At 36.0% G+C, this 14,952-nt stretch overlaps 1 protein-coding gene across 2 annotated transcripts in view; it reads left to right on the top strand.

Moving 5' to 3' along the window:
- LOC124186447 (locomotion-related protein Hikaru genki) overlaps positions 1-14,952 on the top strand; it is a 57,525-nt gene that overhangs the window by 23,116 nt on the left and 19,457 nt on the right. For both annotated transcript variants that reach the window (XM_046578182.1, XM_046578181.1), the window contains 3 exons: positions 8,869-9,039; positions 12,331-12,465; positions 13,662-13,805. In XM_046578182.1, the coding sequence (XP_046434138.1) occupies positions 8,869-9,039; positions 12,331-12,465; positions 13,662-13,805 (450 nt within the window). The remainder of the gene's footprint in view (positions 1-8,868; positions 9,040-12,330; positions 12,466-13,661; positions 13,806-14,952) is intronic.

The raw sequence follows: 14,952 nt of genomic DNA, 5'->3' as shown, positions 1-14,952 counted from the left end.
TTGAACTCAAAAATGGAGCACGTGATATCTAGTTCCACGCGATAGCCCTTTTTTCACTCCGGTTACAGTTACCTAATTAAAATTCATAATTTACTTGTCGAAGTCGAAGTTATTATTGCTAGCAGTGACTTTGCTGATCGATTGGACGACTAACAGATGAAAAATTCTTTTGAATATCTAAAATTTCACGTATCGTATTTTTCATCGCATTGCAGACGAAGCACGAAGCCAGAAATGCGATTAAAATTGTTAGGGGTGTAGACAGGTCAAGATGGTCTGGAATTCCCCGTACACGTCTCTGTGTTACACTCCGACATGCAAAATGCGAGGAAAGAGCCCTTGTTGTACACTTTAGCTTCCACTCAAAACGAGGCAAAAATGCCACGATTTTACGATCCCTGAAGAGGTTGGGAAATTCTGCTTGCCCGTTCTTAAGCCTGACAATGAGACCCTGAGCGGAAATCAAGCGTGAGGTCAGCCCTAAGGTTCCGGAATTGTTCGTTGTATTCTGACCTCTTCATGTCCCCTCAAATTATAAAACTGACTTTCTCTTCAGTGGCAAAATTTTCGAAATTTTATTCGGCCTTGATGTTGAGGTTATTTCGAAAAGAATTTATTGTTCAAACTGTTCTAGTTTTCGAAAGTTTCTTATTACCTAAACTTTAAGGTATTATAATTAATTGTGAAAATTACTTTCGTCGTTTTTTTTTTCTTTTCTTTTCTTAAGGTAATACCAAGCAATGAAACAAACACCGATTATTATAGTTTGAAAATCAAATGTCGTGAAGCTGGATTATTTCGTAAACATTGCAATGAAGGCATCATATCAACGGTTCTTGCAGATATCGAGAATTTATAAAGAAGCAATTCACCATTAATGTGGACATCGTGTTTCGAAATATAAAATAAACTTTATGAAATAATAAGGAAACCAAACAAGTTTGACATATTATCATCAAACGTGCGAAAATCGATGCTAAACAAACAAATATGTACCTAATTTTTGTTTCGAAAGTTTCATCGCGAACACCAGATTTTGCATTTTGTATCACTGACGCCTGCTAACGATCCGGATCGGTAAAACAGGGCGACGGGGAACTTGACTGCACAGCAGTGGTGCTCAGTTGGAAACCGCATTGTAAATAACGAAACTTTTCGATTAAAATATGCGCTCCACATCCGTCAACTGGATGGGTCAACAGCTGAGGCGGAATGGCGTCAAGACGGCGTGAAACGGGTCGGATTTTCATCGAAGCTTGAAGTTTCTCCGCAGAGTTTATTGGGCTGAAAAAAATACCCACTGACGTTATACTCACCCATGATAGTGAACACAAAAGAAATAACATAGTTTATTTTGATAGAAATGAATCGGGCACCAGTTCAAACAACAATAAAATTAAGATAGCAAAGATTTTAGAAGAGGTATCATGGTGAAAATGTTCAAAATTATTAAACTCTGGTGTTGCTCATTCAGTTTTGATGATTTTGGGATGATTTTGTGCAACATATTAATTTCCAGGTCTCACTTAATTTCTTTTTTTCTTGAGAAATATATTTAAGATGTTCTAGCATTAGAACTGTCTTATAATGTGAGATTTCTTGAATATATTTGAAAAAATTTGTAGAAATATTAGTCAACGAGTAATATGGGCTCAAATACATTATATTCGGACCAAGAATACCAAAGTTGAATCATTTTGCACCTTTTAACTGTCAATTGTTTTTTTTTTCAAATTTCTATGGACTCATTTGTATGACAGAGTAAAAATTTTGTTTGAATCGTCGTCAGTTATGTCATTGATATTGTCAGCGACATTGCTGGAAATTCGTCAAACGAGCTTTGTTTCTTTTTCTAACTTTTGATTTAGGCGGTCAGATTTTCGGGGTTCTTCACTCGTTGAAATAGCAAAATGCTTAAAATCGTTTGAAATGACTTGGAAGCTGCTTAAAATCGGTTTGAAACCATTCAGAATCGCGTGAAAACACTTTGAGGTTGTTTGAAACTCTTGGAAATCAGTTTAAAACTTGAAATTGGTTTGAAACCGTCGAAAATCATTACTTACCGGTTTGAAAACGGCTGTCATTTGATCCATGAGTAAACAGTTAGGTTCAAATTCGTTTAAAATTACTTTGAAATCACTTGAAATCGGTTTAAAACCATTTAGTATCGGTTGAAATCACTTTGAGGTTGGTTGAAACTCTTGGAAATCAATTTAAAACTGTTTGAAATTGCTTGAAACTAATGTCAAGTCGTTTTAAGCATCTTGAAATTAGTTTGAAACTGTCGAAAATCATTACTTACCCGTTTGAAAACGTCTGTCATTTGATCCATGAGTAAACAGTTGGATTCAAATTCGTTTGAAATTACTTTGAAATCACTTGAAATCGGTTTGAAACTCTTGGAAATTAGTTTGAAACTGTTTATAATTACTTGAAGTTAATTTCGAGTCATTCTAAGTGTCTCGAAACTGGGTTGAAATTGCCCAAAATCATTACTTACCCGTTAGGAAAAGTCTGTTATTTGATCCCTGAGTGAATAGTCCTTTAGTTTTATACGTGCTTAAAAGTTCACTATGTTGATTTGGCGAGAATGTCATGAAGTCATATCACCTTTCATTTCGTGTGTTACACTTGTTTAAATCGCAGTAGTTGATAACTCCACTGCACGTATCCAGCGCAAATCCTTTTTGCGCAAGTCCCATTGCTATGTCGAAGCTCAAAACCGCGAAAATCGCTAGCGTATAAATATTGAACGTCATTTCTGCCTAATTCAGAGCCGTCGACTCACGAGCAAGTCAACAAGCTGAATTATTGCTGACTTCACGTTTTGGCATAAACTTTCATGTAGCTTAAGAACTTTCTCGTCCTCTTAAAACTTTACGTTGTTACTGTGCGTTCGTATAATCATCCTTACTCGGTAAGAAGCCAAGCCTCCATTGTGCACTTAAAACATTGTCGAGCGTTAATATCTTACGACAAGCGCGATGCGTTCCTCCGGCCTTTAACCCTGCGGATCAATTAATAAAATATTCATCCAGGATTCCGAAAGTTACACCCTCCATTTCTCCGCTCTTACTTCACCCCGCGAAAAATTTCTTTTGCCAATTATGCCATTACCACAGTGTTCAACTTTTTTTATGGACATCGTCGAGGGTGAACTTTGAAATTTTGGCGATTCGCTACTTTTTGGTCTGTTAAGGAAAAAAAAAAAAAGAACAGAAGCATTACGTGAATGACTTTCGTCCCTGCGATGAAACGGAGAGAAAGAATTTCGCAGTATTCTAGTACAGATTACTTTTTGAACTCAAATAATTCGTTTCTGTGGAATTTTTATTATTTTTATTTGTAATATACAATAATAAAACGAGATGAGCCGTGAAACTTGTTGTATGATGATTTTGATCTGTTTAATATTGGATGGAAAATGAGTTCGATGTCCGTTAATTTCTGTAATCAGTGTCTGAAAACGGAGTAAAATTAATGAATCCTGGGGTTCGAGAAGAATTAATAAAGCGGCCCTGTATTAATGATCCCGAAGCTGATTTATACATCCACTTAATTTCTGTTTTCTTTTTTACAACCTCGCGATTCCATCTATACGATCCGTCTGTTCGATCATAAGGAAGACAAAAAATGTTGTTTAATTTTTTATTTAATATATATTCCAAAAGCGAATATTTTTGCCACACGTTTAAGGACAATGGTCCTTCTCTGAATAATTTTCTCAGTCAGTCCGATGAATGAAAAGATGCGATAAGGAGAAAAGCCTTCGATCAATTTTTTTCATACACACGGAAAATGGAAAGAGGGAGAAAGATATCGAGCAACTTCCAGAACAACTGGTATAAAAGTCAAGAGCATTGCTCCGAGGACGGTTTTGAGGTTATGTTACGGTTCGCGCGGGTGAAAAACGTCTCGGGGGATTCTTCGGCGGGGTAAAATCATATCTATAAGTATAGCGACCGGCTGGATGGCCATAAGATTCCCTAATCCCCCAACGTATTGCTGTGGACTCACCGCAGGGCTTTTCCACCCTAACCTTATCGAGAATGGATACTCCGATGGGTATTCAATGTTGTATTTTTTGAAGGGGCTACCGATATACCTTTCTCGGATGAAAATTCCTCTTCGAAAAAATTTTACACTATTACGTACGAGAATAGGGCGCAGGATTTTCGAATTATGGCAAACCAGAGACGAAATATCGAATTAAGTTACGATCAGGACAAGTTTACTAATTGTAAGACTTTTAGTGAACCTACGGCTAGTTTTCATCGTGTACTATAACCCCGAATGATTTCTCTTCGTCGATCGTTCTGATCGTTATTAAAATTCCACAGTAGGATACAATATTGACAACAGATTTGTCTTGAAATAAATAGGTTTAGGCTAACCATGAGCCAGCCTTCGAATTTCCATTTTCAAACTGATCAGTTCAGTATTTTTGCAATTATTTGAATAACAAATGTCCAAAAAATGATGATATCTTGAGAATGGATCAGCGGATTGAATGAAAGTTGGTACCGTGAGGTTTTTTGGGTCACTAATCACAAATCTTAGGTCAGATTTGCAAAATTTACATTTGGTGTATTCAATACGCTGGAAAAAAATGAAAAGGTTTGGATTTGTATGAAAATTGCTACTCGTCGGTTTGTTGGGTGTCTTGTCACGAATCTCAAGTCAGATTGCGAAATCCAAAACGGCGATTCAATATGGTGGAAAAAAATCTAAAAATATTACAATTTTGGTACAAATTGGTAGATGAAGGTTTTTTGGGTCACTGATAACGAATCCAGGGTCAGGGTTCCAAAATTTCTAACGGTAGATCCATTATATATATTCAAAATAAAAAAATCGTCGTATTTTCATGTAACCTGGTATCCGAGAACTTTAAAATCGTTGATCACGAATCAAAATTCTTGGTTTGAAATTCGAATTCGATGTTATTATTTTTTTTTTCTCTATGAACTTGGAACCTGCAGTGTGAGAACTGGAAGTTCGAGTGCTGGCTGATGGCCAGTCGAAATAAGCTTTTTTAACACGGAAGCGGGAAGTTAAAAAAGTTTTCGATGTTTCTCCGCATAAAAATGTTCATCGGTTTTGCGGTATATACGACATGTCGCGAATACGCACGTTTTGACGCCCCTCTAAAACGGGTAACAAAGCATAAAATTACCTTGCAAAAGTGTTACTGAGCACCTGGCAACTCGAGAGGAAAAAAGAAGAAGGGAAACGGAGAGGGGGAAAAAAAAAGAGAAAAAAAGAATCGCGTAAGCTAGAGTGAAGAGGAAGTAGAAAGGAAGAAGAAACGGGGCTGCTGGGCTACGTGTTTGGAAAGGCAATCCGAAGACGTGGTTTTGCTCCGTGGCAGCAACGCTTGTCTGGCTCGTCTAACAATCGCTATGCCTCTTTCAAACCGCGGAGTTGTTTGGACATTTTTTTAATTACTCCGAATGTAAACCCCGCTCTTCTTTAAGTCCGTCTTTCACGGTTTCTAAAGTAAACTCACCCAGACTTCATCATTCCTCGCATGTCACTTCGTTACTTCCTGCTCAATAAAGATTTACGGGTATCTTGTTGCTTTCGTTTCTTATTACACTCGAGTGATTTCATCGGTCAGAATTTCGTGAAGTTTAATTGAAATTCACGGTAGTAATTAAAATTAAGAATTTATTGATCAAATCTTTTTTTTCACTCTCTCTCTCTCTATGTTTTTTAAACCAATAACATATGAAATAAACGATGTAGATCAAAATTGTCTAAATCTATATCCTCTCTTTCTACACTGAGAAAAAATTAATCAGATTCAACGAAGTTGATTGGTCAAGATTCGGCTTTTTTTTATGTACCATTTATTATGTACACTCAGTATCTCATTTGATTCACAGAAATTAACTAATTACTCACTGCAGCCAAAGGAATATTATTCGGACTAGATATCGTATAGTTAAAAATCTAGTGGAACTGCAAGAAACTTTTTTTGAAGGGAAGAAATTCATTTGAAGAAACCAACAATGATTGAAGACAAACAAATGTCATGTAAACTTGGTGAATATTACTACGTAAAATAATTTAAATACTCGATTGACAGTTGTTAATGAATTCATATCTCGATTCAACCCAATGACTGTACATTTCGTAGTTATAGGTAAAAAAATTTCTCCCCTGAAATAAAACTTGGTGTAAATTGTTCGTTTCGTTAAATTAAATGAATCATGCTAGTGAAATAAAATTTTTACCCTGTGTAGAAAACAATCCCAGTCTATTAACAAATTTCCACTGATTTTTGGATCCCGGTAAACAGTCAAAACTAATTTTCAATGTGAAATAAGATTGTCAATCTCGCTGCATGCTTTTATCTGATTTTCCTATAATAATTTGTGAAACGAGTTGCGTGGTAAAAGTTGTTCCATATCAACCCTCAACTCTGCCCCGAAAGGGTTGACACCCATTCATACCAATGTTTTCGAAAATAATGCGGGGAGCATCGTGATAAATGAGCAAAAAGGGAAAGTTTTGCGTAGTCACGTCTTAATGTTGGCAGTGATTTGACGCTTTTCATTTGTCTGCCATTCGTTATACTGAAGCGAAACGCGAACGGAATACACATTATAAGTTGCATTTTAAGAGCAATCGGGTGAATAGTGAATTCAGCTAGTTATTTTCCTATTCCAGAATTTTACGCATGGATTTCAGGTCAATTTTACGCATAAGAGAGGTGAATTTTTCGATCGGCATTTTATTAAGCCGAATCGAATGGTTTGATTCTCGATTAATTAAGCCTGAATGAGACCCATTGGTCGCTTCATTTTCTCAGAATTTAAATTATCGATGAAGACTGAAATATTTTTAACTCTAAAAGGCAGTTGGTAAAATTCCAAGGAATGGAGAATTCAAATTATCCAGGGTCACCATAAAACTTGAGGGGATTGGTTAACTGAGAATTTATACTTTCACTAATTTTATTACGAGGTAATCGAGTATCGAATATTTATCACATTACTGTAATCGTAAGCTACGAAGATCTATTGACGAACAAAGAAATGGAAAATACTAGAATTATAAAGAAAAGCTTATATCTTGACGATGCACTTCAAATCGCTTTAAACTGGATTTCACTCTACGATGGCTCCTTGTGTTAAAAAAACTTACAAAAAACTTTCCTACGAACTAGCTGAAATACTTTTCCAGATCATGTCAGCAAAGTTAATTATTCAATCTTACATCATTGCATGAACAATGATCATGATCAACAAACCGTAATAATACATTGATTACTGCAAAAAAAAAAGAAATGTCTGTTTCAGTGAAGTTCGTACTGAATTTATAAGTCTTGTTATTTAAAATGAGCTTTCGTGAAGAAAAAATTATCGAATTCGCTAGAGTTTCAACCATTTTAAAGTTGTTCGAAATGAAGTATCAATACTATAAGCCCTTGTTCGTATTCTCGGTTACATCTTCTATTTTTTAAATCTAAAATATATCGTCTTGGAAATTTAACGAATGTAATAATTAGATAAATATACTTGAAGAGCGACTATTTTTTATCAAGACTAACAAATAATACTGAACTTCAACTCAACAAACTCCTTATTAAGGAGACACGTCAGTGAGAAACTACAAGTTTTTGATTCGTTTGAAATTTCAACTCATAATAAATCTTCACGAATCACGTTTTCATCTGGTTTTAATCGGTTATGTTTCATATATTTATAATTTCCTTTTTTTTGACACGCTTTATTGCGAGTTCAAATTTCAAGCAAATCGAAAAATTATAGAGTTTCATTGATGTGTCCGCTTAAGGAGGGAACCCTTGTAGGAAGCAAAAAAAAAGTGGCTTTCAGGAATCTTTTTGGACTGGGGAGAATTGAATGAATATTTTGTGAAGTCTGAGGACCTTTTATCACTAGTTCAAACTACATCTAGTGATTTTTTCAGATTATTTGAACCGTAATTGATCGTGTAATTAACTACGTCCCACAGCGGATTTTTATTCGCGTAGACAATTTAATGCGTACACTCGGGAGATCGCAATTTCTATTTGAAACCAACGAGACTGAAATTTTTTCATTGATCAGATTATTTCTAAGAACATGAACCTATCATTTAGGTAATTTCGTTGTTTAAAGTTCCCCTTTCTGATTGCAAAAAGCTGTGAAAAGCGACACCTTCTTTTTGAAACAAGTGTAAAACATTAAATTTTCGACTATAATGGATGGATTTACGTTTACGTTCTTAAAAATAATCGAAACAATGAAAAAATTTCAGTTTCGTTGGTTTCAGTTTAAAATTGCGATCTCCAGGTGCACGGAAATCGTTAACCTGCTGTGGGACGTAGTTAATAACTCTATCAATTACGGTTCAAATTATTTGAAAAAATCACCAGATGTATTTCAAACTAGTGATAAAGATATTCAGAGTCAATAAAACATCAATTCAATTCTTCCCTGTCAAAAAAATTCCCTGAAAACTTACATTTCGGTCTCTTAAGTTAGGTTCCGCCTTAAACAACAGCTTTAAAAAGTGATCTGTAATTCGAACAGTCATCCCATTTGGCTGATTGTCGGATCAAACGATGTCACGAATTGTTAACTCCTAAGAAATTCTAATAGATCAATTTTCATAGTTATGCTCAAATCGAAATTAAGCAATTTTTCGCGAACAATTGAACCTCCTGAAAATAGTCGATTTCAGAGGCCAATTCAAGGAGGGCAATCATGCGCGGTGAAAAGACTAATTCGGCGGTTCCCCGCGCAGAGACTTTTGGTCACATAATACTGCAGCGGTCGAAGGGCTGGAAGTCCTTTGATGATCTCTGCCCCTCGCGATCGCTTGACCCATGAGCATTGAAAATATTTACCTTTTCAGAGGACGTTCCACCGACAATTCTGTTTGGCTTACCGGCCGGTTCGGCGGCTGTTGAACCATCCGGTACTCTCGCCGTTTTTCCCGGCAGCATCCTGCATCTCGAGTGTCTCTTTGCCCGACGTCTCGGAAATCCTGAATGGACATGGACGTCGAACAGACAATATCTCACCGGTAAGTTTGGGAAACTTTTTTACGCCAGATTTCACTTGTACAACTCTCCTCTCGCTCTTACATTCGCGTTGGAAAATTTTCTCATGACGTCAGAGCTTTATCGTCGGCGCCATTTTGTCACCGCATAACCTAAGTTTTTAATTTTAATGAGAGGAAATTGTAATTTTTCGGGTTTCAGATTACTCGTGTGACATAAATTAATTAAACTTAATAAAATAATAAACTTAAAAAAACACCGTCAACGATCAGCTGTCAGCTTGTTTGCATTAGTTTGAGTTTTTCCCACCAGATGGCGCATTGAAAAGTGACAGTCCCAATAGTTGAAACAAACGTTTGTATGATATCGTTATATTTTTAATATGACTTTGAATATACCTGCGGCAACAGTTTTCAAGTTCTTTACAATTATTGAAACGTAGAACGGATACGAATTTTGAAAACTGATAGTGTCGGCGGTTCGAAACATTTGATCAAAATCGAGTTTTCGAGTTCATTTTGGACGCTGGAAATCGACAACAGTCAATTCTCAGAAAAAAAAAAAAAATTGAACGTGACAAATTATTAATGGAGTCGCAAATATTCAGTTTTACAAACAAAAATGAGAATAAGAAAAATAAAATTGGTGCAAGGATACAATCAACGGGAGACAGCCGTGTAATTCCAAATTTTCAACCGAAATTACCGAATGCCTCGTAATTCGTTGCGGTGAAAATTCGCGCTAGACTGGATACGGTAATATATATGTATAGGTATGCACGTCGAAATGAACAACACCTATTACCAAGGCATCAGTGATATATTGGATTGTCCGTGAAGCCGGAGTGTTCTCATTACGTAAATTATCACGAGTACGTTTAGCGAAAATAATTGCTTGAAGCAAATATGAAACGCTGTATAAGCTCTTATAAATCCGGGATGATTTAATACGAGCTTTCGGAACCACCGAATATTGTGTGATTTTTTATTTGCAATGGATGAATTTTGTAATATCCGAAGACCAAGTAATGAAGAATCGAAACGGCGTTCTTATCGTTTGGAAATCGTAATGAAAGTGAAAATTACTAGATTTTAACTAGAAGAGTTAATTTGCATAATTCAAAGTTCGGGAAACGTTAGAATTACCGTCCGCCATTTCAAAACCGAAAGTAGGTATGGATTAAAAAGATTGTTGAAGTGGATCGCGTCGATGAGAACGATATTCTATCCGAATTTCAGTCGAATCGGTTCAGCCGTTTATTTGGAATGCTATCAGCAAGAAACTTGCGTGATTGAAAATTTTGGTGCAATTAGTTAGAATGCATTTCAATGGCATAAAATTGTACATCGAAATTCGGTCATCAATTATTTTTCAAAATATATGAGTCACGAAGATTCTTAAAATTTAAACCTTTGCCATTTCGAAACCTAGTGTGAGAAAATGTCGACAAATTTACTGAAACATCGTCAAGATGCAGACAAATTCCTTTCCGAATTTCAGGCAATTTACTCGGATACACTTCCATTGGTATCGTGTTTATATGAATCTATTCTTTGAGAATACCTGCAAACGATTTTCTAAGTTACCAAAATTATGGTTTTCATCGTGGTTACATAATTATTTTGTGAATCTGACGTTATTTTTGCAAAGGCAAACGCAAACTGAGAAAAATTTCAATTCATTGATGACACCATAAAAAAATTCTATTCAATTAGGCATTAATTGCTACGATAATGATTCAAATGTTATATGAAATTCTGATAGGAAATTCGACACAAGTAACTGTCGTTTCGTGTGGTTATGGCTATGAATATAACATGTTTTCTAGTTGGTGAAAAAATAATTATGTGAACTCTAACCGCAATTTCGAAGGCTTTTAGGTGATGTAATGAATTCCGGAATATTCTTATCGGACTTTTTCAGTCCGTAAGAACATTGTTTATTTTCTTTTATTCCTTCGAATCGACCAATTCACGATTTTTATTTACATGCTAGTCCATGTTGCAACAAAACCATAAGCAATAGGCATCTATTGCCACAAACGTAGAAAAGGAAAAAAATTCATTAGATTAGGGTTGCTTGTTTAAGTCTATAATAACTCCTGGTAAAATATTAACCTTATTCGCTAATGCCCAGGTGCAAATTTTTCGTACATTTGTTCAGAAACTGGTGAAATTACGCGTATATACAATAAGAAGTTTCATTTTGTATCCAGAAGTATGTATTTTTCGGTCACGCAAGTAAAAGAAGAAAGTAGTCAAGAAATGTGAGTAGTAACCAAAATTGCAAGAAATTGTTTTCGGTGTACAAAGCGTTTCGTATACGAATGTTTGTGCCCAAAAATGAGCGCGATTCCAGATGCCAGATGCCGGACGTCGGGGACAAATAAATAAATGCTACAGGGTGATCGAACTTCTTTGGCAGGGTGAAAAGCCTACACGAAGTTTGCCCAAGGTGCCTGCAGGCACCTGGCTCTATAATCCAGCCTCGTATGGTCTGATCAGCTTCCCGAAAGCAACCGATAACAAAAGTAACCGCGGCCCTGTGCTTGTATAGGACTAGCAGTCCGTTACGGCTCCGTGTTCAAATATTTCCAAAACCATTGGAAATGGTTTTATGCTCTCGATAAATTTTAGTAGAGCTTGCCTAGACCTTAGAAATTTTTGAACCTAACCTAACCTTCATCTGTAAGGGTTTAGTCAGCGTTCGCATAAGCTTCTGATCGCGTTCCGACTTGGCATACAAACGTCGTTTTCTCTCAAAAACTATTTATTTGGTTGTAACTTAAATACAGCATAAAATATGGCCAGTCATTGTAGCTATTCACAAAAAAAAAAAAAAGAATCAAAATCGGTTCGATACTTCTAGAGTTATAAACGAATAAACAGGTAGAGCAGACAGACACAAAGGCAATAAGTTTGACGCAGATGTTTCCAAGTGAACACTAAGGTACGTCGGGTTGCCTACCACTAAGGGACACAAATATCGGTAAAACAGACCTGCCGAGTCATAATCACTTTAGTCAATTCGAGTCGTATAACTCCTTTGACGTGACTACAAAGTGCGATCATTGAACGCTTCAGCATAGGTTACAAGCACGAAAGAACTGCTTAGCCAAATCCATACAACTTGGCAACACGGGCAGTTCCAGCTCACGTGAGAAGACTTTAAACGCGTACCAACCGATAACTTGTTAGGTATGTTTTACCGATATTTGTTCCCCTCAGTGGTAGGCAACCCAACATCGGCCTTTGCTTGGAAATTTTATTTTTTCCGCTTTTATAAGGCATTCAACACTGTTTTCTGTTTCTCAGGCTGGGCTATCGCATCCACGGAGAGGGACTGGAAGTATAGACTCTCTATATACTACGCCAAGTCTCAGGACTCTGGGAATTACGTGTGCTCCACGCCCCGAGGCTTGGCCAACTCCATTCGCGTCCACGTGGTCGGTAAGTCCAGAAAAATTGAGCTTTACCCAACTATTTAAACTTAATGACTCTCTTCGAAAGTGAATTTCCTCAAATTTAAATAGTCAGTTTACAATAAAACTTGTACCAATATTAACTTATCGCTATAGTTACGAGAAAATCTTATACGAGTAATTATGACCCAAATGAGTAGTGAGGCAAATAAAATTTTCCGATCACAGCTAGAAAACTCATTTCTGTTTTGTATCTTGAACCATGTTTGTCGATTACATTTGCGAAGAAAATGAAAATAATTGATGACTGTACAGTGGTAAATGGTAAGTTTTTTTCAATGTAGCTGAGTCGATAAAAAAGAAACTGCTAATTCAGAATCTTGGCTGCCAAATAAAGAATTAGGGTATCAACACAAAAATTAATTTATTTTCTGTGTATAATGTTCCAGAATTAATAACTCACGATAAGGTTATAACTGACCAAATACTATACATTCATAATTGTGAATATTTATCAGTCATGTGAAATAATTTCAGTATTATACGTTTACAATTCCATTCAGCAGTTACAACGAGAGAAATTTCTAGTTACGATCACTACACAGTTATAAACGTTTATCAATTTTTACCATAGCTGAAAAATAGAGTTCTCATAATAAAATAACAACGAGTTTCGTAGGTGAAACCAGAAAATAGAGCTTGCGTTACTATTAATTTTTATTACATTCACTGGCTCCATATTTTCTAGTAACTGTTGCAATAGTTTATTGTTACTGCAAGAAAAAATTGATGCTTTGACTTTATCCAACTGACGATGAAAAAATATAGTGAACTGATGTAAACAAATAGATTTAGTATTACAATAACCACAGAACGTACTTTTGTCAACTATAATCACACTAAATAGTTACTTTTACAACATTGCGTTGTAATTTCATGAATATTCGAAACAGTCATAGTCCAGTAACTGTAAAAAAAATGAAAACTTTCTCTGTGCGACTCAAAAATATACCGTAAAAAAATAATCATTGACAATTAAACGAACTGTTTTGAATGGTTTTTTTTTCATAAAAATATCTGTGCAAGAAATCTTGGAACGAAGATTAATTCAAAAGTGACAAAAGGCGTTCAGGAAAATATTCAAGCCTACGTTGCAACGAGGGGAAAATCTGTCTTGGAAAAAACGCAGGGATGTGATTCTGGAAATTTGCTTACGCGTTGCAGACATCCATTGTCCCACGATTGAACAACCGGTCGCACCGTTGAGTGGTAAAATCGAGGGTGCCAGGATGGGACAGAGCGCGACGTTCAAGTGTCCAGAGGGATATAGGCTGCAGGGTGCGCCGAACATAACCTGCCAGTATAACGGTGAGTCAGTGCTTTTTTCTTTCCCTTCTCCTCTTCTCATCTTCTTTATTGTCCCCTTCGCGTTTCGAATCAACAGCGTGTCACATCTCGTATGAAATTCTCTAGAAATGTTTCGGGATTCCTCTTATATGAGAAATACGGACCTGATACCACCGTTGGCATGTGAATTGTGAACAAATGTCAGTCGTGTTGTAACCTGAATCACGAATGCAAATTTACTAGTTAGACTGAGGTCCGATGAACAAGTTAGACGCATATATGCGTACGGAACGTCCTCTCTAGATGACAAACTTTCTATGACCGACGCCAACTTGTGCGTCAGTTTGCGATGAGACGCTTGATGTAAGGAAATGTAAAATAGTCTACCATTCGTTAATAAACGTTATTCTTTATGCTTGGGCCAGATAGGCGAATAACCTCTTAAGCGATACGACGGTCTCATATGCTAATTGCAATAATTTCCTGCTTAGCAAGGTCAATGTTGACTGGTAGACAAATAGTCGGTTAAATGAATGTAAAGATAGTTGGATAATTTAATCTAGGATTTTTTTTTTTTTGTGGCAATTATTACGTAATAATTCGACTTGATAGACAAATTTTGGCAGTTTTCTTGAGCGCAGTTTTTATTTAATGTAACTGTCATACATAGACTGAGAATTCAAAAATTTTAAGTACTAAATCGATCTCGTTAAAAGACTCAGATCCTGATTTCGGAAAGGCTGAAATGTAGAATCGCAGATCATGATGTCGAATTTTTCCAATTTCACGTGGCAGATTCATCAAGGATTTGATTATAAGACTTACGAGTCGGAAGAGTCAAAATATAGAAGTATGAAAACAGAAGTACAAGAGTGAATCACTATTTTACACTTTTCTAGTTTGTAGATTCTTGTGATTCTATATATTTTGACTTTCCTGTGTCTTGACACCTTTCAAAATAAAAATATTCGCATTTTGATCTACAATTATATATTTTGATACGTACTATTTTTTCAACACCCACATTCCACCTATAAAAAATTCTTATATCTCAAACTCCGATTCGTTTAATTTTTCTAAAATTCTATTTCCGACAGTATCAACTTCGTGCGTTATTGTCATCTAGATTCTGCTGAAGTCAAAACACTTTCAATAACCATTTTGGACA

This window comes from Neodiprion fabricii, chromosome 7, assembly GCF_021155785.1.
Source record: "Neodiprion fabricii isolate iyNeoFabr1 chromosome 7, iyNeoFabr1.1, whole genome shotgun sequence".
Taxonomy (NCBI): Eukaryota; Metazoa; Arthropoda; class Insecta; order Hymenoptera; family Diprionidae; genus Neodiprion; species Neodiprion fabricii.
This window is presented reverse-complemented; position numbering and strand designations above follow the sequence as displayed.